Source organism: Microtus pennsylvanicus, chromosome 12 (genome assembly GCF_037038515.1).
Source record: "Microtus pennsylvanicus isolate mMicPen1 chromosome 12, mMicPen1.hap1, whole genome shotgun sequence".
NCBI classification, from domain to species: domain Eukaryota; kingdom Metazoa; phylum Chordata; class Mammalia; order Rodentia; family Cricetidae; genus Microtus; species Microtus pennsylvanicus.
The window spans coordinates 70,284,844-70,309,222 of record NC_134590.1 but is presented as its reverse complement, the minus strand read 5'-3'; the positions used below and the strand labels follow the sequence as shown (position 1 = coordinate 70,309,222).

Sequence of the window (24,379 nt, the reverse complement as noted above, 5' to 3'; positions counted from 1 at the left end):
TATTGATAAATTGGCTACATTAAATTTTATAATGCTCTTCTAACAATAAAAGCCATAAAGAAGAGGAAACAATTAGATAATTAAAATATATATATATATCATTTAACTAATAAATAACTAGCATCAAGAATATAAAAAAATTGTCAACAATTATCACAGACAAACTGTGGGAACCCCCAAAACCTAAAGAGAACTTAAAGAAAAAAAAGAAGGCCATTCGCAAAGGACAAAAATCTTAGTGGACCAAAGAATACATTCTGAGTTTCTCAACTTTAAGAAAACAACATTTGAAACTCGAATGAGATTCTGCTATAGTCTCACCAGGTTCACAGACCTAGGTTCATACGAACAGTGCCAGGCACGAGACGGGAGCTACAGGAAGCCTCACACTCCGGTCAGAGTGAAAATCAAGCCCAGATCTCCTGAAGTTTTTAAGGCTGGGGTTGTGTATATACTACATTCCACACCAGAACTCTCGTCATGTGTATTTACAAGACAAAAACACTTCCATTTGTCAGTCATCCCCATCCATGCTCATGTCATCAACTCCGGATAAAAGTATCAGGCCACAAACAGGATAAAAATAGGAAGCAGACTTGTTAGGAGAAAGAAGGGGTACATACGGGATTAATAGGACAATAAGAAACAGTCTCCCTAGACAGTGGTTCTTGGTGTAATCAGTTATCATCTGAAAAGGAAGGTCTGTTTATCTTGTTCTGAATTTTAAAAGTACTGGCAGATTGCTTGGCCGATCTATGATGCCTGTGATATGTCCCCTTGACGAGGCTGACTGGCCGCCAACCCCAACACGCCCTTTCCTCCCAGTGTCTGAGCTGGGTGGACTACAGGAGAAACTCCCTTAAAAGCATTAGATGGGAAGTAGTGGCCATTTTGTAATACAAACATGACTCCTCCCAGCCATAGAATCCAAAACTAAACTAACATCTTGCTAAGAGGGGATCTTGTACAAGTGATTGGTTTTGTTTTTATTTGGTTGTTTGTTTAGTTGGTTGGTAGGTTTTTCTGTTTGAGCTTTTTTTGAAGTTTTATTGTTTTGGTTTTTTGCTTGTTTGTTTCTTTTTTAAGACAGGGGTTTTCTGTAGCTTTGGTGCCTATACTGGAACCAGCTCTTGTAGACCAGGCTGGCCTCCAACTCACAGAGACCCTCCTGCCTCTGTTTCCTGAGTGCTGGGCTTAATTAAAGGCGTGTTGCTACCACCACCCAGCTTGTGGGCAAGTGTTTAAAGTCCCTAATGAGTTATCTTTAGGATATTCAGAGGACAAACTGTCTTAAACAAGACAGCCCCAGTCAGGTAGAAGGCTCTGTAAGAGTCTCGGAGGTCCCCTGCCCTAGAGACCCCAGTAGCAGCTAGTTAGTCAGGTTGCCTCCCTTGTTGACCACCTCTCTGGATGGCAAACTTTAGCTCATGACACATGGGGCATTCCTGCTGCTCTGTTTGTCCCTTCCTGCACCCTGTCCCCGGGAGGTTGGATGTGCTTATCTAGTCTCCAAAGCCACAGACTCAACCCCAGTGCTGCATGTTGGCTGCACTGCTTGCTCCCTGGGTGTCTCCCAACTAATATGACATAGAATAAATGGGGATTTCTCTCTAGAACTTTCACTGGTAATATTGAGAGATTTTAGAAGATTGGGAATGGAGATAATATGACTATCTTAATGGTTCCAGATCCAAACATTAGGTTAACTGGAAAGAAATATTTGATCTTGTATTTGCGATGAGTTAGGTGATACCAAAATTGAAATAGCAACCCTCCAATGTGTGCATGTAGATCCATTCAAAATAAAATTTTCGCCGGGCGGTGGTGGCGCACGCCTTTAATCCCAGCACTCGGGAGGCAGAGGCAGGCGGATCTCTGTGAGTTCGAGGCCAGCCTGGTCTACAAGAGCTAGTTCCAGGACAGGAACCAAAAGCTACGGAGAAACCCTGTCTCGAAAAATCAAAAAAAAATTAAAATAAAATAAAATTTTCAATCTATGCAGAAAAGAATTTCTTGTCTTTATAATCTGAATTGAAAGAAACAATATACAACTGATGAACAGAGACTAGATTTGAATGTTCACTGGTTAAGTGGAAATTGAAACTGTTATCTTAACGCAGTCATAAAACACTCATTGTGACAAAAATCACTTCAAAGGCCATTCCTTTGGTCCCAAACTTAGGTAAAGGAGCTATGACGGGCATTTCTTTACTCCAGAAAATAAGCCCGCTGGGAGGTACACAGGATGACTATGTGGGGCAAAAATGCACTTACCTCATCTCAGCCATGAAATCTCTATGCAGGTCTTTTAGTAGAAGTGATATTTTGTTCTCAGGCATTCCATTTAGCAAAGAGGAGAAGAGTGTCTCCAGAAGCTGCTTCAGCAAACCCTCTGCCTCTCCTGCAGTTTCCCCACCGTTTTTGGACTGTGTGTGGTTCAAGATGAGACTAATGAAATCCCTTATGTGAAGGTCAGTGCCGCTGAAATTCAGAGCTGATTCCTGAGAACGCTCAGCAAAGTTACTAACTAAATTCATCACAATGCTTTCCAGAAGCGACTGAACAGTTGAGAAATCAGCTAGCTGCTCCTGATTTAGCATACGGGTGAGAACGCCGACATCAAAATCGCCTTCTCCAATACTGTTTCTGAGATAGCCCAAATATGTAGTAAGATCCCTGGCCAGCACAGTTACATCAGTTGAATTCCCACTGGCCATGGCATTGAGTAGTCTTTGCACCAACCGAAAGTAATCTTCATTTTCATATTCATGGAGCCAGTGTTTTAGGAGAAATAGAAAACCTTCAGTAATTTCCGACATCGTCAATGGTGAATCCAGGATTTCCAGAAGCTGAGGAGGTTGCACAGTTGTGTTTTGAAGAGCTATGCCTTGGATCTTTCTGTTAATATCAGAAAGTAGTTGTCCTAGACTGAAGTTATTGCTTGGGTCCATGGTGCTTTGTCTAAAGTGAAACCACAGGTCTTCAAAGCTGTGAGTTGCTTCATCATTTTTTATTAAGCCTGATGAGTCTGGGCTCCTGTCTGTGTGATTTGCGTTTAGAAAGTTTGTGATTGGTGAGAGCAGATGGTGAGTACTATTTCTTAAACTCCAAAGAGCAGAAATCAATTTGAAGATCCTCCCCAAATTTAAAGAAACATTATTTTGAGCAGATGTCTCTGTGCCTTGAGTAATGTTAAGAATCTTGTCTAAGCTGCCTAGCTTGTTGAGCATGCTTTCAAGCAGTTTAAATTTTGTAAAATTTGCATGTTTTAGGTTTTTTATGATTTGCAAAGCACCTTGCTTTACGGTCCCGCTAGGACAGAGTTCTGAGATGCTGTCATTACCTCGGTTTCCAGAAGGTGACATGAAGGGTAAAACCTTATGCCAAAGTCCCTGCAGGGTTTTCCCAAGTACGTTTCTAACATGGAAAATCTCCAACAGCTCTGAGAGAATCCAATTCCAGTCTGCAAAATCATGCATCGCACAGACCACTTTCCTGGTTATTTCCTCTCCGGGGTTTTCATTTATGCATTCTGAATCCCTTGGCCGTGGCAGATGGAGAAGGTCCAGTATACTGGTCGCCATGTGGTATAAGGAGGGAGACATGTGCCCCTGGACATTACAGCCTTCTACCTTAGGGCTTTCCTCCAGCCTGGAAGTTGTGTGGTTCGAGCACCAAACCCTGGGAAGGCACATTAAAGCCTCGGAAATAACCGCTGGCTCATCCGACATTAACTCAACTGTGTCCAGGAGAGTTTTAATCGCATCGGCAAAGTCTTCCTTGGTGGTGTTGAACATGGTTATCCCATGAAGAAGTGTGAAGTTATAGATGTCCCTGAGGCTTTCTGTGATGTTTTTGTCTGTGATCCTCTGCAGGAGCCCCGCCATATGGGGAAGAGCGTAATAGACATCCAACACAGCTGTCACTACTTCCTGGGGAAGCAGACGCGAGAGACGCAGCAGGTGGTTGACACTCCAGGAATGGGAGCTGGCGATGAGCTTGTCCATTAAGCCGACAACCATATTAACCCCTAAATGGTCGACACCTGTCCTGCTGAGGTTCTTAAAGAAACTCATCAGGTTTTCACTGATTTCGCCCAGCTGCCCTACTATGAGTTCTGTGTCTGCCTTCTTGAGAGAATGCATGAGAGACGCCACTTTCTTTAAAACCTGAGCAGGGTCTGAATTTTCTGGAATACCGAAACGGACAGCAGGCATTAAGGAGTTGAACACATCCCGCGTCAGTTGAATGCCAAGATTCACAGCTTTCATTATTTCATGGGGGACTACTTCTGATGAATTCTGAAGATAATGAGTTAGGTTGAGAGCAACGTAATTAGCTAAGCGGTGAACTGAATTGTGTAAGTGGCTTATATCTCTTTCCTTTGGACTGACGGAGAACACACTAAACACTCTTTCAGCGCTAGAAGAGGAACTACTTCCGAGGACACTATGAATGATACCTTCGAAAAGTTTCTGCATTTCCTTCCCCAATGCTATGCTGTGCTGCCAAATATTCTGAAACTGATCAGGAATGCCATCTGACATTCCTGTGGGTGCTAGAACTAAGTCCCTGAAGTGCTTCCAGTCGAACTGGGAGGCAAATTCCAAGTCTTCTGTTAAGTTGGCGATGATCATGTTTACCGGCTTGGTGGAATTATTGAAGAGCGCTAATAAAGTCTCAAACTCGGCAACCTTCTCTTTTTCTAAGCCTGGAGTAACTATAATATTTAGAAATTCAGTTACGTCTTTCAGGTAAATATTCACACAATTTACATTTGACTCATTCGGTGGACAAATGGGTATCTTCCTATTTAGCACCCAAGTTAAAATTTTCAGTGCAGAGTTCATTTTGTTCTCCATATCCTTAAAGCTTCCCAAAGCGCTATGAAGATGGCCAGGTAGAGAACTTGAGTTGTACATCATACACAGACGGTTTATGACGTCTATCCATGCTAAACACCCGTCCAGGCTGCTACTTGCATTCTTCGATGAAAATATGGAACTTAACATGGCCAGAATATGCGCTGGCTTCTTAGAAGCATTCACAGGTAATAAATTACTTTCAGAAATCAATTCAGTGACACTCTGGAAAATATCGGCACATGACAATAAACCTCTATCCTGGGATACATTCCTAAGAAATAATATTGTTTCCCTCAGCTCAGTGATGCCACTTGCAAATTTGCCTCCAGGATCTGTGAGATCATTGGAGAGAAAGTTATTGATCAGGTCTGTATTTCTAGCCACGTAGTCCGAGGCTTTGCTCAACTCAATGAAAACATCCAAGAGGGAAGATAAAAACTCCCTGCTTGCGTTTGTTTTCATTGGAAATGTCTTCAGCTGGCGCAGGGAGGTTTCCATGGTAACAAAAGAGCCCTCTGCTTGAGCCAGGTTAAGTGATTGTACCACAGCTAATTCATTATCTAATGCTACCCAAAGATCTCTGAGGTCCAGAAGGCCTTCCCAGTCATGAAAGCCATTCTCCTGAGTTACGTTTTTAAATAAATTTAATACGAGTCTAGCAGTATGATAAGTGGGAACTATCCCTTGGCAGTTTTGAGAAATGTTCCCACCATTTTCCAACTCATCCAAAAGCTGAATGATGCCGACACGAAGAGAAGTGAAAATATTCAGGTCAAGTTTCAGTATCTGAGAAAGGGTTCCCCAGATCTCAGTCCATGTCCGAATCCAAGAAAGGGTACAGTGAATGGCCGTGAATTCGCTGATCACACTGCCATTTACTGTGAGATTGGAAAACAATTGTGTCCATGGGAAGAGGAGTGAAGCTCCCTCGTTTCCTGAGTAATTCACAGAAGAAATGGCTGCGTTTTCCAGGACGAAGCATTCACTTGGCAGCAGAGTCCCTGCTGAATCATTAAAGAACTGATTGACATACTGAAGTAGAGAAACACGAAAACCTTCATCTGCCACAAACAGCTGCTTGAGGCCTGTCAAACTCGCGTGAATCACTCCCGGTGCCCGGCCCTCTGTAGACAGCAGGGACTGGGCCTGAAGCTCTAACAAGTTTAAAACTGAACGCAATTGCTGACAGTGAGATACTTCAGGTATCATCCCGAGAGCCTCTGTTGTCTCTGATAAAAGCAAAAGTGCTTTACTGATGTTTTGGATATTATACTGCTTTATGAGATCCAAAATGTGTCTAAAGATTTGAGTAAGATAAATTATCAAGGACTCTCTTTTCTGAATGTTCAAGAATTTATGAAAATATTGATAAAAGGAAGAGTAGGTCTGAAGAAGGAGAGCTGCATCTCTGTCTTTGAAGACATTTATATGAGTCAAAATGTTACCCAGTTCTTGCTTTTGATGTTCGGAAAGGGTGGAGAAAAGCTCAGACGCATTCTGCAGCACATAGATGGTGTCCAGAGCTATTGAGACTTGTTCCTGGGTCAGAAAACTCAATTCAGAGAGACCGTGTATTATAATCTGGCTTAAATGTATAAAGTCTGCATCCACAGCTGGTGATTGGGGCCAATCGGAATGGAACAATTGGGAGAAATTAAAGCTTTTGCTAAAAATTTTCTCATATTCTGGAACAGAAAAATTTCCAAGTGTGGACGAGATTTCAAATTTAGCTCTTTCTTCTTGTGAAATGCCATTGAGCCAGAATTCTCGCAACTCTGGTTTAATTTTAAAAAGTATTAATTTTATGAATCTCAAAATATTTTTGGATTCCCTCCTCATCCAATGATCTCTAAGACTTTGAATTTTCTCAGTGACCAGTTTATCAAATTCCAGAAGTTTCTGAGCATCACCATCATGTGGGTCTCTCTGTAAACTTTCTAAATGATTTCTCCACAGAACACTTCTATTCAGAACAAGCTCGGGGAGCAAAGTGAGATCATGGAATTCAGGAGCCGTGAATGAGCCAGAAGGATCAGATAATAACAATTCCTCCAAAAACTCCACAAATGACAAAAGAATGTTCATCGGTCCATTTTCAAGGGTGTGCAGCTTCTTGTCCTCCACTAAAAGATGCTTTGTGAAATTTAAGACCCTATAATACAGATAGAATTGTTTTATTATTAGAAAAAAACTAGCTCAATATCTCAAATTTCTAAGACAGTGATCATTTATAGTGATCAAAACTGAGACATTTTTCTAGAGAACACATTTGCACTTCATGTCAAGCTAAAATGAGCATCCACTATTATATTAGAAATCCCAACATGGTTGCATCTACTTAACCTAAACTGTGTTTCCTCTTATCAAAAAGAATGCACTCACATTGCCCCGGGAATCAACATGTATGACTGTTAGGCACAAATCTGCCATTTATGCCTGATGAATTTGTTATCATATTTTCTTTCGAAGGTCACGGGCTACAGAGACAGATCGAGTAGTGGGAGGCAGCGGAAACTTCGCCTGCTGCAGTGTGACCTGCTGGCCCACACTCTTTCCAGCACGAACAGCTACTTTCACCATCACGCCCGCCCCGCCCTGACTGACTGAAATCCCCTGACACCATGAGCTGAAATAAATCTGTCCTCCATCATCAGGTATTTTGCAATAAGGCGGGTGAGGAAGGCAGATGGGGAGTAGAGCACACTTAACGAGCAGAGGAGAAGTCCCAAGGCAGGGGTAGTGCTGCCACAAATCTCCATCACGTTAGGATCTGTAGCACGCTCCCATGCTACAGTCTGACGTCATCCCTATAACAGCGTGCTGAAGTACATATCAATACTCTGATCTTAGGAAAAAAGATTTTGATTTTATTTAATTAACAAAGCCACACCGCTAACCTATGGTAGCAGCAAAGCCCATATGTCCTTATGCTGAACTCGGCTTCCATGGCAACAGTTGTTCCTAATCTCTAATATTTTCATCCATTACATCATCACTGAATTCACTAACCAGCCTCTTCCTTTCACAATTCCACACCAGCTCCCGTGAGTTCACAGGTGGACAATGAAAACTAGTGCTTAGCGCACATGCAGACTGCTTTCCTTGCTCTTGCTAGAACTGTTAATAAATGTGATTTTTCAGGATACAGAATGAACAGGGGCTGATTCTGCAGAGATCATCCTGTTGTCTTTCCTCCTGTGCCCACGAGGAAAGCATCCCCAGTTTGAGGAAATCCAGGTCTAGGTCTGAGATGTAGCTGAGTGGCTTTCAGACTGTGATATATGAAAGAGCCTCAAGTGAAATTTGTAAACGCACCGCAACCGGAGCCCTAGATATAGGACTTAGCATGATGAAGCGAGGTTCAACACTCCCAGCTTTAGCAAACTTCCCAGGGAAGTTTGGTCCCCTCAGCACTCTGAGATCCTCTGTTGTATGTAAGGTTCCTGTCCCATCCAACCTCAGCACAGTTCATAAACATCAGTGCTTCGAACATGGCACAGCATCTGAAACCTTACACTGAAATGCCATCTCAAAACAAGTGGTAAGATAGCAAAGCAGAAAATATTCAGGCATTTTCCTTCCAAAGAATGCCCCTCCCCAAAGCTTCTGCAACTATGACAACTGGAATCATGGACCCCGAGTAGAAGTGCCAAGCAATGTCAGGCTGTTTGTAAGTAAATGCTTTGTTCTTAGGTCCTCTGTTATAACTCATGCTGCTGTTTAGGAAAATCCTATTCCTGTGGTCCCACAGTTGATAGATAAATGGTCACTAGATGCCTGATATGAAACACTATGTCACTGTTTAAATTGAGTTCACAGTCATCCAATAATGCCTAGCCTATGATTGACATTTGTTTATGATAGTCAACACCTGGAAGCTGGATTCTAGAACTTACCTGGCTGTGGAAGTTATTGGGGACGTCACAACATTATTGAAAAATATGAAATAATTATCAATGATGGCTTTCCAATCCATGTTTTGTGTCTGACAAGGTGAGTTCTCAGAGAAAGCTAAAAAGAAACATCAACAATCTGAGTACAGTGGTCAAGAGAATATAGAGCAGATTACCTAATCTGTTCAAAAAAATAGCAAAGGAGGTTGGGAAATTTGTGGTTTGATATCTGCTTCCAGTCATGATGAAGCAACAAGGCACTGGGCAAAGCAGAACATCAATGGACAGAAGACACCTCTGTCTTCCATGCAAGAGGAGACCTGTGATTCTCCACATTCACTGCCTTAAAGAGACACTAAAGCCATAGGTAGTCTGGGCCCAGTGGACACACTGTGTTGAGACGAAACTTAGAGTTTAAAAGGAGGAAAGAAAGCTAGGGAGGGCTCACCAAAGAGGATCTGCCTTCTAACGCACAGGTAAGAACTATGCATGTAAGGATACTGCTTAAGATTAGGAAGCTTCACCCCAAAACATGAAAGATACTCATTTAGTCGTCACACAATAACAAGAATATAAGCTTGCTCATAGCTCTATTGGAATATCCTACAATTCATAAGTTATCAAGTACAGCAAGCAGAAAGGATTGCTAAAGCGGAGTGTTCATCTCTGGACATTACAATATAATGTTATCATCTACAAACATATTAAGTTATAGTCAGAGCTATCCCAAGATGCAAGCTGCTCGTGAAGGTTTGACACACCTACTTTTAAGTAATCCTATGGCAAGGAGTGTAGCTCAGTGGCGTGCACAAAGCCAAGTGTTTGTATCCCCACACTGAGAGAAAGGTGAGGGCTGGGCAACCAGGACCTTAAAGGACTAAGCTATATTAATTTTTTCAAGAATAACTGTAAGAATAAAAAATAACTAGGCCAGAATAAGGATGAAATCTGTGTTTGGCACCCAACCAAAAATTGCAGATATACAAAGAAGGAAATATGATGAGAATATGAATGGTTGAAATGAATGGATGTGATGGAGGGGAAAGAACAGGAACCACACAAAATGGTTTGTGTTGCTCACTTCACTTTCTATTAATTGAACAGTTCAGTTAAAAGGCAAAGCTTGTCAGAGTAGATAAAATAAGAACGAATATGTAAGAAACTTAAAATACAAAGACAAAAAGAAAAAGAAAAGATAGGGGACCCTCAATACCAATTAACAAAAAAAAAAGCTATCAAACAATATGAAATTCAGGTGACAATGTTAAAGGAACCAAGCTATCAAAAAGGCATAATGATTCCAAACGAGTACATATTTGGCAACAGAATTCCAAAACATGGGAAATAAAAACAAAGCACAAAGAGAAACAGGCTAATTCGTGCTGTATGCTGAGGTATAATTAGAGAGGCAAATATCAGCAACAATGGAGGATTTGCTTAATTCTAACAATGGAAACTACCTGATGCTCAGGAGTCATTCCACCCACCGCCAAAACAGTGCTGATTCCCTACCTGGACACATGGAGCAATTACCACACACTCAATTCTCTGAACCCTAAAACAAACCGCATGCATGCATACACACACACACACACACACACACAAACAAAGTTAATAAGTCTCGTGGTATAAAGCGTGTTCACAGACTAAAGAATTAATTGGAACAAAAAGTATAACTGAAAGTCCCACATTATGAAAACAAAACAACACACCTGTAAATTACTCCTGGGTCAGAAGAAAAAGTGAGAGAAGATGAGAATGTGATGAGGACACTTCATGGGTATATACAAATTTGTATATTTAAGATGTGTTTTATTTTGTTATGGGTTTTTCCAAATGAAAGTATTTCTAACTTTGAGCAAGCAATTTAACCTCTTTAGCATCTATCTCGCAAGTAAAATTGCATAAGACTCACACTTATTATGCCTCATCAAGTTCCCACTGTAATGAGTACGTGTCTATGGGGCAAGATGGAAATGCTCCAGCAAATTAAGTCAGAGGTGTGTGATAGTGCATAAGAAGAGGGTCGATGCTATCAGAAAACCAAGGGGTAAAACAAATTCTTAAGCAAAAGAAGAAAATAAAATCCTTCACAGTCAACTCCTCTGCTGTTCTTCGTGAAGAAGTCCAATCCAGTTGCTCTTTCCACTGGGGCGGGGAAAGAAGCGGTTTCTATTGTGTACACCTTCAATTCCTGCTGGGTACCTTATATCCAGTATCTTAGGCCAACGTGATAAGACAAGAGTAAAGTAAGCCTTTTTTTTTATTTTATCAAGAGTAAAAGTAATATCCTTGATACTGCTGGCTGGATCAATTAAATCTGTCAGATGCAATATTTGTCCTCAAGTCTATCTGCTTCTAAAACCCATACTATCAAACCACACTCCCCGACCCAAATGGTCTCTGAGGGAAAACTGCACTGTAAAATGTACAGCAGCCAACTCTATTCACTAAACCATGTCATGTCTCCCTCATACCACGTTCTTACGATCTGCATTTGTTTCGTTTTTGTTGCCCGCTGAAAGGAGGAAGAGCTAAGTAATACGCAATCTAAAGATGGACACACAGCTGCAGGGGGGTCTTGCTATGGTGTGTGTTTTCTCCTGTTGCTGTTTGGTGATTTCCAAATGTTTGTACGCTTACGTGTCCCTTGGACATCTTAAAATGTGCATTTTGACTGTTCTGCAGGTCTGAGGTGGGGCTACGATCTGCATTGGTAATGAGACGCCAGCTGCTGCTGCCGCTGCTCTTCCAGGGACCAGACAGTAACTAGGATGCAGGCAATTATCTGTGCGCAGCACACATACCATAAGCAAAAACGAGGAGACAAAGGAAGGAAGGAAGGAAGGAGGGAGGGAGGGAGGGAGGGAGGGAGGGAGGGAGGGAGGAAGGGAGGGAGGGAGGGAGGGAGGGAGGGAGGGAGGAAGAAAAAAGTCAAATGGCATAGTCTACTGAATATACTGAATATACTGACTATCTCAACATGTTTATTATTTATCGGTCCCCTTGTTAGCTCACCAACTTTTCACCTGACAGCTGAAATTGCCGAATGGTCAAAGGCTTCCTAATTTGAAGTCCATTGTGGGAAGATTTGCTAGTCTGATTATGACTGAAGAACTGTTAAGAAATGTCTGAACACATATCTCTCTCTTTCTGCCTCTCAGTTGAATTCATCCTTCAGGTCCTGATCCACACGATGAGTTGTCTGTGAACACAAGCCTTTCCTGGAACTTTTCTCTGCTTTCCTCTGTTTGCCCCACTAACTTGCGCTCCTTTTAGGCTTTTCCAAGTGATGCCCTTGGTTTAAAAGGTAACTTTCCTTTCTAAACGCCAGGTAAGCACAGCTGAGACAAATATACATCCATTCTCCTTTGACCGTGCCAATGGCAAGAAACTGAGCTGGTAGGCCCTTCCAATTCTCGGTTCCTTAACTGCTAAGACATTGGCCCCGGAGGACTTGTAACTGCCTTCTTTTCCGATCATCCCCAAAGGTCTGTAAAATGACGAGAGAAAGCAGAAGGCTATCGAGCCTGCAGATAAAAGGGATGGAAAAGGACGGAAGAGCATATGGCAGCGACTAACACCTACCAGCGGGAATGTAAGTGGACAAACGGGATCAATTGGGCAGAACAGAAACACAAGCGTCAGCATCTGTACTTGAAGGGGGGCATCTCAACAGGTTCTTCCTGTAACTCTTAACAAGACCCGGGAATTAAAGCACAAATGTCTAACTGCATATGTAAAAGGTAGAACTGAAATGGGCAGGTATATTGAGATACATTTTTTTTTTTTTGTTTTTTTTTTTTTTCTTTTTTTTTTTTTTCTTTTTTTTTCTTTTTTATTTATTTATTTATTTATTTATTAAAGATTTCTGTCTCTTCCCCGCCACCGCCTCCCATTTCCCTCCCCCTCCCCCAATTAAGTCTCCCCCCCAGCCCGAAAAGCAATCAGGGTTCCCTGTCCTGTGGGAAGTCCAAGGAACCCCCACCTCCATCCAGGTCTAGTAAGTTGAGCATCCAAACTGCCTAGGCTCCCACAAAGCCAGTGCGTGCAGTAGGATCAGAAACCCATTGCCATTGTTCTTGAGTTGTCAGTAGTCCTCATTGTCCGCTATGTTCAGAGAGTCCGGTTTTATCCCAGGCTTTTCCAGACCCAGGCCAGCTGGCCTTGGTGTGTTCCCAATAGAACATCCCCATTGTCTCAATGTGTGGGTGCACCCCTCGCGGTCCTGAGTTCCATGCTCGTGCTCTCTCTCTTTCTGCTCCTGATTTGGACCTTGAGATTTCAGTCCTGTGCTCCAATTTAGGTCTCTGTCTCTGTCTCCTTTCATCGCTTGCTGAAGGTTAATATTCAGGAGGATGCCTATATGTTTTTCTTTGGGTTCTCCTTATTTAGCTTCTCTAGGATCACTAATTATAAGCTCGATGTCCTTAGTTTATGGCTAGAAACCAAATATGAGTGAGTACATCCCATGTTCCTCTTTTTGGGTCTGGCTTACCTCACTCAGGATAGTGTTTTCTATTTCCATCCATTTGTATGCAAAATTCATGAAGTCCTTGTTTTTTATTGCTGAGTAGTACTCTAATATGTATAAATTCCATACTTTCTTCATCCATTCTTCCATTGAAGGGCATCTAGGTTGTTTCCAGGTTCTGGCTATTACAAACAATGCTGCTATGAACATTGTAGAGCATATACTTTTGTTGTATGATAAGGCCTCTCTTGGGTATATTCCCAAGAGTGGTATTGCTGGGTCCAGGGGTAAGTTGATCCCGAATTTCCTGAGAAACCGCCATACTGCCTTCCAAAGTGGTTGCACAAGTTTGCATTCCCACCAGCAATGGATGAGTGTACCCCTTTCTCCACAACCTCTCCAACAAAGGCTATCATTTGTATTTTTGATTTTAGCCATTCTGACAGGTGTAAGATGGTATCTTAAAGTTGTCTTGATTTGCATTTCCCTGATCGCTAAGGAAGTTGAGCATGACCTTAAGTGTCTTTTGGCCATTTGAAGTTCTTCTGTTGAGAATTCTCTGTTCAGCTCAATGCCCCATTTTATAATTGGGTTGATTAGCCTTTTACGGTCTAGTTTCCTGAGTTCTTTATATATTTTGGAGATCAGACCTTTGTCAGTTGCGGGGTTGGTGAAGATCTTCTCCCAGTTGGTGGGTTGCCTCTGTGTCTTAGTGACAGTGTCCTTTGCTTTACAGAAGCTTCTCAATCTCAGGAGGTCCCATTTATTCAATGAGGTCCTTAATGTCTGTGCTGCTGGGGTTATATGTAAGAAGTGGTCTCCTGTGCCCATGTGTTGTAGAGTACTTCCCACTTTCTCTTCTATCAGGTTTACTGTGTTCATACTGATATTGAGGTCTTTAATCCATTTGGACTTGAGTTTTGTGCATGGTGATAGATATGGATCTATTTTCATTCTTCTACAGGTTGACATCCAGTTTTGCCAGCACAATTTGTTGAAGATGCTCTCTTTTTTCCATTGTATACTTTTAGCTCCTTTATCAAAAATCAGGTGTTCATAGGTTTGTGGGTTAATGTCAGGGTCTTCTATTCGATTCCATTGGTCGACTTCTCTGTTTTTATGCCAATACCAAGCTGTTTTCAATACTGTAGCTCTGTAGTAGAGTTTGAAGTCAGGGATGGTAATGCCTCCAGACGATCCTTTGTTGTATAAGATTGTTTTGGCTATCCTGGGTTTTTTGTTTTTCCATATAAAGTTGATTATTGTCTTCTCCAGATCTGTGAAGAATTTTGATGGGATTTTGATGGGGATTGCATTGAATCTATAGATTGCTTTTGGTAGAATTGCCATTTTTACTATGTTGATCCTCCCAATCCAGGAGCAAGGAAGATCTTTCCATTTTCTGGTGTCCTCTTCAATTTCTTTCTTCAAAGACTTAAAGTTCTTGTCAAATAGATCTTTCACATCCTTGGTCAGAGTTACCCCAAGATATTTTATGCTATTTGTGACTATCGTGAAAGGTGATGCTTCTCTAATTTCCCTCTCTGTTTCCTTATCCTTAGTGTATAGGAAGGCCACTGATTTTTTGGAGTTGATCTTGTATCCTGCCACATTACTAAAGGTGTTTATCAGCTGTAGGAGTTCTTTGGTAGAGTTTTTGGGGTCGCTTATGTATACTATCATATCATCTGCAAATAACGAGAGCTTAACTTCTTCTTTTCCGATACGAATCCCCTTGATCCCTTTATGTTGTCTTATTGCTATTGCTAGAACTTCAAGCACTATATTGAAGAGGTATGGAGAGAGTGGACAGCCTTGTCGTGTTCCTGATTTTAGTGGGATGGCTTTGAGTTTTTCTCCATTTAATTTAATGTTAGCTGACGGCTTGCTGTAAATAGCTTTTATTATATTTAGGTATGATCCTTGTATCCCTAATCTCTCCAAGACTTTTATCATAAAGGGGTGTTGAATTTTGTCAAATGCTTTTTCAGCATCTAATGAAATGATCATATGGTTTTTTTCTTTCAGTTTATTTATATGGTGGATTACATTGATAGATTTGCGTATGTTGAACCAGCCCTGCATCTCTGGGATGAAGCCTACTTGATCATAATGGATAATTTTTCTAATGTGTTCTTGGATTCGGTTTGCCAGTATTTTATTGAGAATTTTTGCATCGATATTCATGAGTGAGATCGGCCTGTAATTTTCTTTCTTGGTTGGGTCTTTGTGTGGTTTTGGTATCAGGGTAACTGTAGCTTCATAAAAGGAATTTGGCAATGACTCTTCTGTTTCTATATTATGAAATACATTAAGGAGTATAGGTATTAGCTCTTCTTGGAAGTTCTGGTAGAATTCTGCATTGAAACCATCTGGTCCTGGGCTTTTTTTGGAAGGTAGATTTTTGATAACGGTTTCTAGCTCTTCGCGACTAACAGGTCTATTTAGATCGTTCACCTGGTCTTGGTTTAGCTTTGGTATGTGGTACTTATCTAAAAAAATGTCCATTTCTTTTGTATTTTCTAGTTTTGTGGCATACAGGCTTTTGTAGTAAGATCTAATGAGTCTCTGAATTTCCTCTGTGTCTGTGGTTATGTCCCCCTTTTCATTTCTGATCTTATTTATTTGCGTGTTCTCTCTCTGTCGTTTAATTAGTTTGGATAGGGGTTTGTCGATCTTGTTGATTTTCTCCAAGAACCAACTTTTTGTTTCATTGATTCTTTGGACTGTTTTCTGCGTTTCTATTTTGTTGATTTCAGCCCTCAGTTTGATTATTTCCAGTCTTCTACTCCTCCTGGGCGCATCTGCTTCTTTTTTTTCTAAAGCTTTCAGGTGTGCTGTTAAGTCTCCGATGTATGCTTTCTCTGTTTTCTTTAAGTGGGCACTTAGTGCTATGAACTTTCCTCTTAGCACTGCTTTCATGGTGTCCCATAGGTTTGAGTATGTTGTCCCTTTATTTTCATTAAATTCAAGGAAGACTTTAATTTCTTTCTTGATTTCTTCCTTGACCCAGGTGTGGTTCAGTAGTTGACTGTTCAGTTTCCATGAGTTTGTTGGCTTTCTGGAGGTAGGATTGTTGTTGAATTCTAACTTTAATCCGTGGTGATCTGATAAGACACAGGTGGACACTGATATTTTTTTGTATCTGTGGAGGTTTCCTTTGTTTCCGAGTATGTGGTCAATTTTCGAGAAGGTTCCATGGGCTGCAGAGAAGAAGGTATATTCTTTCCTATTTGGGTGGAATGTTCTATAGATGTCTGTTAAGTCCATTTGCTTCATTACCTCCAGTAGTTCTCTTACTTCTCTATTAGGTTTCTGTCTGATTGACCTGTCCATTGCTGATAGAGGTGTATTGAAGTCTCCTACTACTAGTGTGTGTGGTTTGATGTCTGCCTTGAGTTTTAGTAATATTTCTTTTACATACGTGGGTGCTTTTATATTAGGGGCGTAAATATTCAGGATTGAGACTTCATCCTGACAAATTGTTCCTGTTATGAGTATAAAGTGTCCATCTCGATCTCTTCGGATTGATTTTAGTTTGAAGTCAGTTTTGTTAGAAATTAATATGGCCACACCTGCTTTTTTCTTAGGACCATTTGCTTGAAAGATCTTTTCCCAGCCCTTTACTCTGAGTAGATGCCTGTCTTTGTGGTTGAGATGTGTTTCTTGCAAACAGCAGAATGTTGGATCCTGTTTTCGTATCCAATCTCTTAGCCTGTGCCTTTTTATAGGTGAATTGAGACCATTAATATTAAGTGATATTAATGACCAGTGGTTGTTTACGCCAGATATTCTTATTGTTTTTGGAAGTAGAATTTGTGTGTCTCCCTTCTTTGAGTTGTGCTAGTGAAGGGTCGCTAGATGCCTGAGTTATTGTAAGCAGTGTTGGCAATGTTGGATTCCTTGGGTTGCGATTTTCCTTCTATTACTTTCTGTAGGGCTGGATTCGTGGCTACGTATTGTTTAAATTTGTTTTTATCCTGGAATGTCTTGATTTCTCCATTTATAGTGAACGAAAGCTTGGCTGGGTATAGTAGTCTGGGCTTGCATCCATGGTCTCTTAGCTTCTGCAGTACTTCTATCCAGGACCTTCTGGCTTTCATTGTTTCCATAGAGAAATCAGGTGTAAGTCTGATCGGTTTACCTTTATAAGTTACTTGGCCTTTTTCCTTTGCAGCTCTTAGTATTCTTTCTTTAACCTCTTTGGTTTAATTGTAGTGGGGCGATCTGTTCTTGGTGTTGCGTGCGCGGTCCCTGCAGCCTGCTTCTCCTGCTGGGACGGTTCCCGCCGCCAGCAGCCTGTGTCCTCTGCTGCCGCTCTGGTCCCAGTGGGTCCCCGCCGGCTGCGCTGGGCGTCCTCCGGCCGCGTTCCGCCGCCCGGTGGTCCGGCCGCGTTCCGCCGCCCGGTGGTCCGGCCGCGTTGCGTTCCGCCGCCCGGTGGTCCGGCCGCGTTGCGTTCCGCCGCCCGGTGGTCCGGCCGCGTTGCGTTCCGCCGCCCGGTGGTCCGGCCGCGTTGCGTTCCGCCGCCCGGTGGTCCGGCCGCGTTGCGTTCCGCCGCCCGGTGGTCCGGCCGCGTTGCGTTCCGCCGCCCGGTGGTCCGGCCGAGATACATTTTTTTTGAATGGCGAAAATTCAGACATAGGCTCTCCATCACTGCAGATACACGGCTCCTCCTCCATGTCAGCAGGTGAGAAGAAATTTGCTGACCTGGGGAAATGGAATTGACTGGAACTAAACTTGGAGTATCGGTGCATCTGATGTTGTGAATGGCACACCCCTACTGGAAATATGGAGGATTACTTAATCTGCTGATTCGCAACACTGAAGTTCTCATCACCTCCCTTGTTTCCAAGAACACTGACAATCAGGTCCACCCATTTCCACCTGGCTGTTGTCTATCAACAGGCTTCTTCTGGAGAACTCTCTTTTGAAGGCTGTAGAGAAATCAACTTATCCCAGAAGGGAAAAAAAGATGCACATTTATAGCAAGATGTGACAGTCAACTGTTTCAGCTGTGGAGAGAAACGGCTTACAGCATGATCACCTAGCAGGACAGAGTCCATCAGATGACAAGAACCCCTCACACGTAACATTTCCAGGGAGCAGTAGGTGCTTTGTCCTTACACAGAGATAAAAACCATAGCATCTGATCCTAAAGAAAATTTCCATATAAAAGAATTGTACCAAACAGAGAAAAGAACTCAACAAAAATAAATATTAAAAAATCATTCCTGCTAGGTGTGGTGGTGCACACTCTTAATCCCAGCACTTGGGATGCAGAGGTAGGCATTTCTCTGTGGATTTGAGGTCAGCCTGGTCTACAAAGTGAGTTCTGGGACAGCCAAGGCTATTATACAGCGAAACTCTCCCTCAAAAACCAAACCAAAACAACAACAAAAAAAATCATCTTTCAAATATTCATTTGTTTAAAGGTCTGTTTTGTGGTGAGAAATTAGATGCAATAAGAGCAATAAGCTATCTTCAATGAAAACCTAAAGGAAGGGCCTCAGAAGTTAAACAGATGAAAAAAATCTCAAAAGTGTTTTAAATAAAATGAAGGAAGTGTCCAAGAAAAGCATCCTAAAAGATTATAAATTAGAGAATCATAGAGAAGGAACATCTGATGGCTAACAGAAGTTCTAGAATAAAAAATATAGGGTTTAAGTTACAAAAGTAATAGTGCAAGAATATTCCCCAAAGTATTAATTATCAAGTGGAAAGGACCTACTGAGTACAAAGACAATGCAGTTTTCAAAGTTCACGTTTACTGAAGTCTCCAGGAAATTTCAGAATACTGAAACTAAGAAAGAAATCTTGGAATAATCCATGAGAACGGAAAAACACATTTGAAAGATATTTTATATTAATCTAAGGGGTTTACTAGCAGGAATAGAAAAATGAAGACTACAGGGAAGGATAGGGGGCTGAGAAGGAAGATGGTAAAGGAGAACGGCTACCATGTGAGTTGATCATCCAGTCCTGAAGGATGCTTCCAACAATTTAGCACCCTGAAGTTCAGAGATTTCAGAGTATAACCCCAAAGAACTGCAATATCTATCTGTCTTGGGGGTTTAGGTTTACAGCTGAGAGCTAGGGAGGAAGACTCTCTGGCAGACTGTAAAAAAAGCAGCAATTTGGAGAAGGAAAGAAAGAAAACTAGAGAAGGAATACAAAATTCCCATTGCCAGCTGTGAATCCTGTGAGCTACGGCAATGACTGGCCTGGCAAGACATGCCAGCGATGCAATAGAAACATGGGCATCAATGGGAGGAACCAACCATCTCATTTTCTGATTGGATTTAAGTTATGTTCCACAAAACAAAACTCATACTCGGCACCATTGTTGGGCCAAGATCCCAGAGCTAGACAAGTCATAGACTCTAGAGAAGAACCTTATGCTAGGATTTTGATAAACGAGCAAAGTATTAGCCTTACTCATAATGACTTATATTATACTCATAGATCAATTAAGTCCTCTCTCAATCCTCGCCTAAGAAAATGTTATTGGCTGTAGCTGCTGATTAACACAGAGACCCACAAATAGACCAAGTGCAGAGACTAAGACACTGCAAAATGCTCAGTCCTAAAAGGAACATATATACCACACCCCTGTGCCAAGGCTAGCGATTATTTCAAAAGAAGGAGCAGAAAAAGTATAAGAGCCAAAGGTGGTGGATGACCACAAGGAAACAATGTCTTCTGACACAGCATGGCAGTTGCACATAATAAAGTCACAGCAGTTGTGACAGCGGGCACAAGACCTGGACAAGCCCAAGCCAGACCAAACCTCTGCATGGAGAGGGGAGCTGGGCAAGCAATCACACCCCTCGCCTGGGAGCTAATGGCAATTGCTAACTGCTGGGAGAGGTAGAGACAGTTTTCTCTAAGAGCCTAGTCCCTGGTGAACTAGGCATACTCACGTGAAAGATCACACATTCAAGAGTATTTTATTTATGCAGCACAAATTGGTCTTGATGGGTTTTAAAAATTACAAAAGGCCACAAAGTTGAATGAGGAGGAGAGGGAGTGGATCTGAGAAGAGTTGGTGGAGAGATAAATATGATCAAAGCATGCAAAATTCTCAGTGAAGTACTAAAATTAAAAAAATAATGTTTTCATCTAAACAAAAACAATTTTGAGGGTGAAAAATATCTCTATGAAAAGTACTAGGAGAGCCTAGCCAGACAAAAACGGAAAGGGCAGGGGGGGAGTGATCACAACCATGATGAAACTTTGAACACAGTAATCATAAGAGTTAGCAGGGTTTGGAGGCTCTTCAACTTTAGCCTTCCCTCAAGGATGCATAACGACACTTCATAATGCAACTCTATCTCACTAAGTGGGGCAAACACTGCACACCCCTGTCACTAAGACCTCCCAACTTACCCAGCGGACTGCTCTGGAAGCTTCCATGCATGTTCACATATCGAGCCAATTCACACGTCTTCCCAATGATTCCTGAGAAGACTTTCCAGTACAACATTTCCTGCAGGGACACCTGTCCTTCTTCAAGTATGTGAGATATCCTAGAGCCAAAACAATACAGACAGACAGCGCTCACTAACCATTTCACCAGGACGTAGACTTACAAGCCCATCTATAGAGGATACATGCAAACATCCGAGAGTCACAGAAAAGAGAAATTAGACTCCTTTAAAAGCTCACTTAATATTTACTCACTTATTAATTCCTCTGCCCTGGCTTGGGAGTTGATGGGAAACCATTTATGACAACACATAAAACACAAAAAAGAGTCAATCAGGGAAAACAAACACAACAATATAAACTTTGAGGCGGTGACAAACATAGATCCCTATTTGATATACTTGAGTGTAAGCTCACAGAACGTGGCTATTGGTGTAAATGGTCATGAAACAGAAGGAACAGTTCATTTGGACAGCCTTCCATATGGGAATTCTAACTGTGTGACCAACATCGGCCTTGGTTACACACAGACTTTGGGTTTGTCATGAAAGGTCGTCTGTGGTTAAACATGGAGACAGTTTGATGTGCTATAGGTTTTAGAAATTCTCTTACAATAGCAACAGGTTACTCCCCTTAACGCATCTTTGTATTCTCTTCTTTAGAACTAGAATGTATGTATGATGGTGAGCCATCAGGGCATAGCACCTGAAATCCCGCCCTGAAATGGTTCCCATCCAACACATACTTACACTGTGGAGACGAGCTGGTACTCACAACCCCCAGGAGAGATGCCGTTCTCAGGTGAAGCAGCAGCTCCTGGTGGCTTGAAGACCTGAGAACAGGTCAAGTTCACTTCTGACAGCTGTGTTCCAAGAACCTTCCAGTCTAAATGCTTGTCTGGTTCTGAAATGGGTCCGTCTGTGTGTCCTGCGATGACGTCTTGCAAACGACGACCCTCAAATGAAAGAGAAGGACAACGCCTGTCAAAGGCTAAGCCATTTCATGTGGATGCTTCAGATGGGGCCCTCCAAGGCTCAGCTGTCAAGGATTCCATATGAACTGTAGGAGGATGATCTCAATGCACAGTCCTAAACATGGGCTTTTGCTCATGTTCAAAGTTACAGCCCCCAAGTAAAACCTTACCCAATGACAAAGTAAGATTCTTTGTCTCCCACTCTATTAGGTACCTGATAGACACTCTAGTGTCATAGCCACATGTGTTGGACGGTATTCCCAAGAGCAGTGGAGGACACTTAACAACATCCTCAAAGAATCGGACTTGCTAAATGTCCTCTTGATGATGCCCTCCCACAGTCCCTGTGGCTGGGCGTTGACCCTCACCAGACCACACGTGCTGCAGGGTGGCTTGTACTAACTGTCAGTCAGAGTCGCTGTCACAAACTTTGAAAACCTCCTTTCTTGTGCATTTTTGGAATCCTTGAGTATCAAGGAAGCCCACATGGGCTTATTATAGAGATAAACCCCACGACTTGGGTGTCTACCCAAGCGTCCCAACTCCAGCCCTTATGACCTGGATCATACATGAACGTCTGTAAGACTATGAGAACTCCACCTGGCTGAGCCCCCTTCAGGCCCCAGAGTCGTGAGAGATCACAGAGTGTGTTTTGGGTTCAGTCGCTGTGCTTTGGAATGGTTTGTTGGGACAGCTTACCTAACTTCCAGCCAACAGGCTTTCTCATACAGCTGAAGAAGCATACTGGCAGCTGCTGATCCCTCTGAGTCAGCGCCAGCACACAGGCTTTTCCAGTGCCTGCACAACTTCAGATAGACCTTCCTGTCTAACTAGCATCCTCTCTGACTTTTCTTAGCTTCCAAGCTTTACTCCACACTTAAAACTCATAAACTTGTTTGGGGGAGCTCCCAGACACTGGACTGCTTTGCACGTATGCTATCTGTGCTGCACAAGGCAGGTCAGAACTTCGGGCTTGTTTTGTACAGACCTTGGCATGTGTTACAGATGCCGAGGAGACAATGAAGAGCTTGGCTATGCACACACTCTGACATTTCTATCTTATTGGCTTTGTTATTTCACTAATTTCCTATTCTAATGCATAGAAGGAAGAATTTTTAAGAGGCTGAGATTTGTGAGAGGAGCAAAATGATAAACCTAAGAATATGCATTTTAGTTCTCGGTAAGAAAATAAGTGCTGAAGTTGACATAATTAATTTTCTAAGCATTCCATTGTCTGTGTGAATCTTCACCGTGGCTGCCTGGATCCTAGACAGTGACAGGTGGCTTTCAAAACCTCTCATCACTAAAAGCCATGGCTACAAGCTGCCCTGCAATCACAGATCGCCGAAGTTCGTGCTGTACTTTCCTTACCAGATGCAACTAGAAACAGAGTGAGCAGGGGACCAGAAAACCTGCCAAATTTTCAAAACTTGCCGTTTTGAAAGTCTGTGGTATTCTCAGAGATTGCCAGGTAGGTTGTGGCAGGAACCTAGGTGGTGCATGCACCACCACACCCAAGTAGTGCGGAGGGATAGAGCTGATGGGCAGCCACCATTTGGGCAGCCGTATGCTTTCAGTGAGGCCATTACTTAGATCGTTCAGATTCCAGGATCAACAATAGCATGGTGGGCGAGGTACCAGGAGCCCAGCCGGTGCTCTGCTAGAGACATCTAACGGTGGATACTTACAGCATCCTTCACTGCGAGAAGCAGCTGACTTAAAACACTGGTCTCATTGAAGGAGGGGCTGCGGCACAGCACTCCCCAGAGACTCCTCCAGATGCTGGAGTTCCCAGTGGGGAGGGCCGCCTCCTGAGACAAGTGTCCACTCAGGCAAGTGGCAGAAGCATCCTTTGTCAACAGCTGAAAAATTAATGAGGATGGAGAGAGAGAACGTTTAGAAGCGCTCTGTGATGCTCCCCATGGAATCAAGAACTACAGATAGAAGCAGCAACCATGTTAAATGGAAGCCCAGAGTTCTTCAAAAAAGAAAAAAAAAGTCCCCGTCTATTCTCCTTATTTTGCCAGCAAAACTCACAACAGTCAAAGATGAATACTGCTTGAGTCTCTTATTGTTTTGTGAAAATGGTTTGTGTATACTCTTTACCTGCTTCAGCCCCCAGAAGAACAGATCCTTTTCTAGTCTCCAGCTGTCAGGACCACCAGGTATAAAATCCCTCGCTGATGTCTCCAGGTAACTGAGGACTCCTGCAAGACAGAAACACGCCTCACTGTCTACATGGCTTGGGCTTTTTTAATCTTGGCTTTTATCCATAGTCATGAGACAATAAAGTGAATCCCAAAAATGTGAATTTTGGTAAACCCGACCTCTTATCAAATACTTCATAATCTTACTAGAAAGGAACATTACGGACTGTTTTTATCTTTTCTGAAAACTCAACAGTATGGGGGTTTAGTCGCGAGGACACTTTGCTTCTAAAGCAATACCCCTTCTCACTTTTTTCTCTCTTCTCCCTATAAAGGTGGAAATCATTTGGTCCCTGAAGGTAAAAGGATAAAGCTATCTTCTTTGACCTAGGGCAGAAGGAACACCTGCCAGTCAATGGAAATTCACAAAAGGACATTACTGCACTCTCAGAAAGATCCTGATCCCATGCAGGCTCTGTATAGTAGAGAAGGCAGCCATGCAGAGGTACCAATGCCCTTATGCAGTGTCCCAAGTGTCCCGGGTGCATTTCCAGCCTGAGAACAGTGGGATTGGTTTCAGTGAGGAAGTTAAACCATCCCAC

At 42.4% G+C, this 24,379-nt stretch overlaps 1 protein-coding gene across 1 annotated transcript in view; it reads right to left on the bottom strand.

Annotated features, from left to right (window-relative positions):
- The window catches only part of Abca13 (ATP binding cassette subfamily A member 13), a 408,645-nt gene that overhangs the window by 326,301 nt on the left and 57,965 nt on the right, over nt 1-24,379 (bottom strand). The window contains exons 12-18 of the mRNA XM_075943386.1: nt 23,737-23,837; nt 23,319-23,492; nt 21,407-21,612; nt 20,619-20,758; nt 10,402-10,404; nt 8,762-8,876; nt 2,275-7,017 (exon numbers count right to left, since the gene is read on the bottom strand). Of these exons, the coding sequence (XP_075799501.1) occupies nt 2,275-7,017; nt 8,762-8,876; nt 10,402-10,404; nt 20,619-20,758; nt 21,407-21,612; nt 23,319-23,492; nt 23,737-23,837 (5,482 nt within the window). The remainder of the gene's footprint in view (nt 1-2,274; nt 7,018-8,761; nt 8,877-10,401; nt 10,405-20,618; nt 20,759-21,406; nt 21,613-23,318; nt 23,493-23,736; nt 23,838-24,379) is intronic.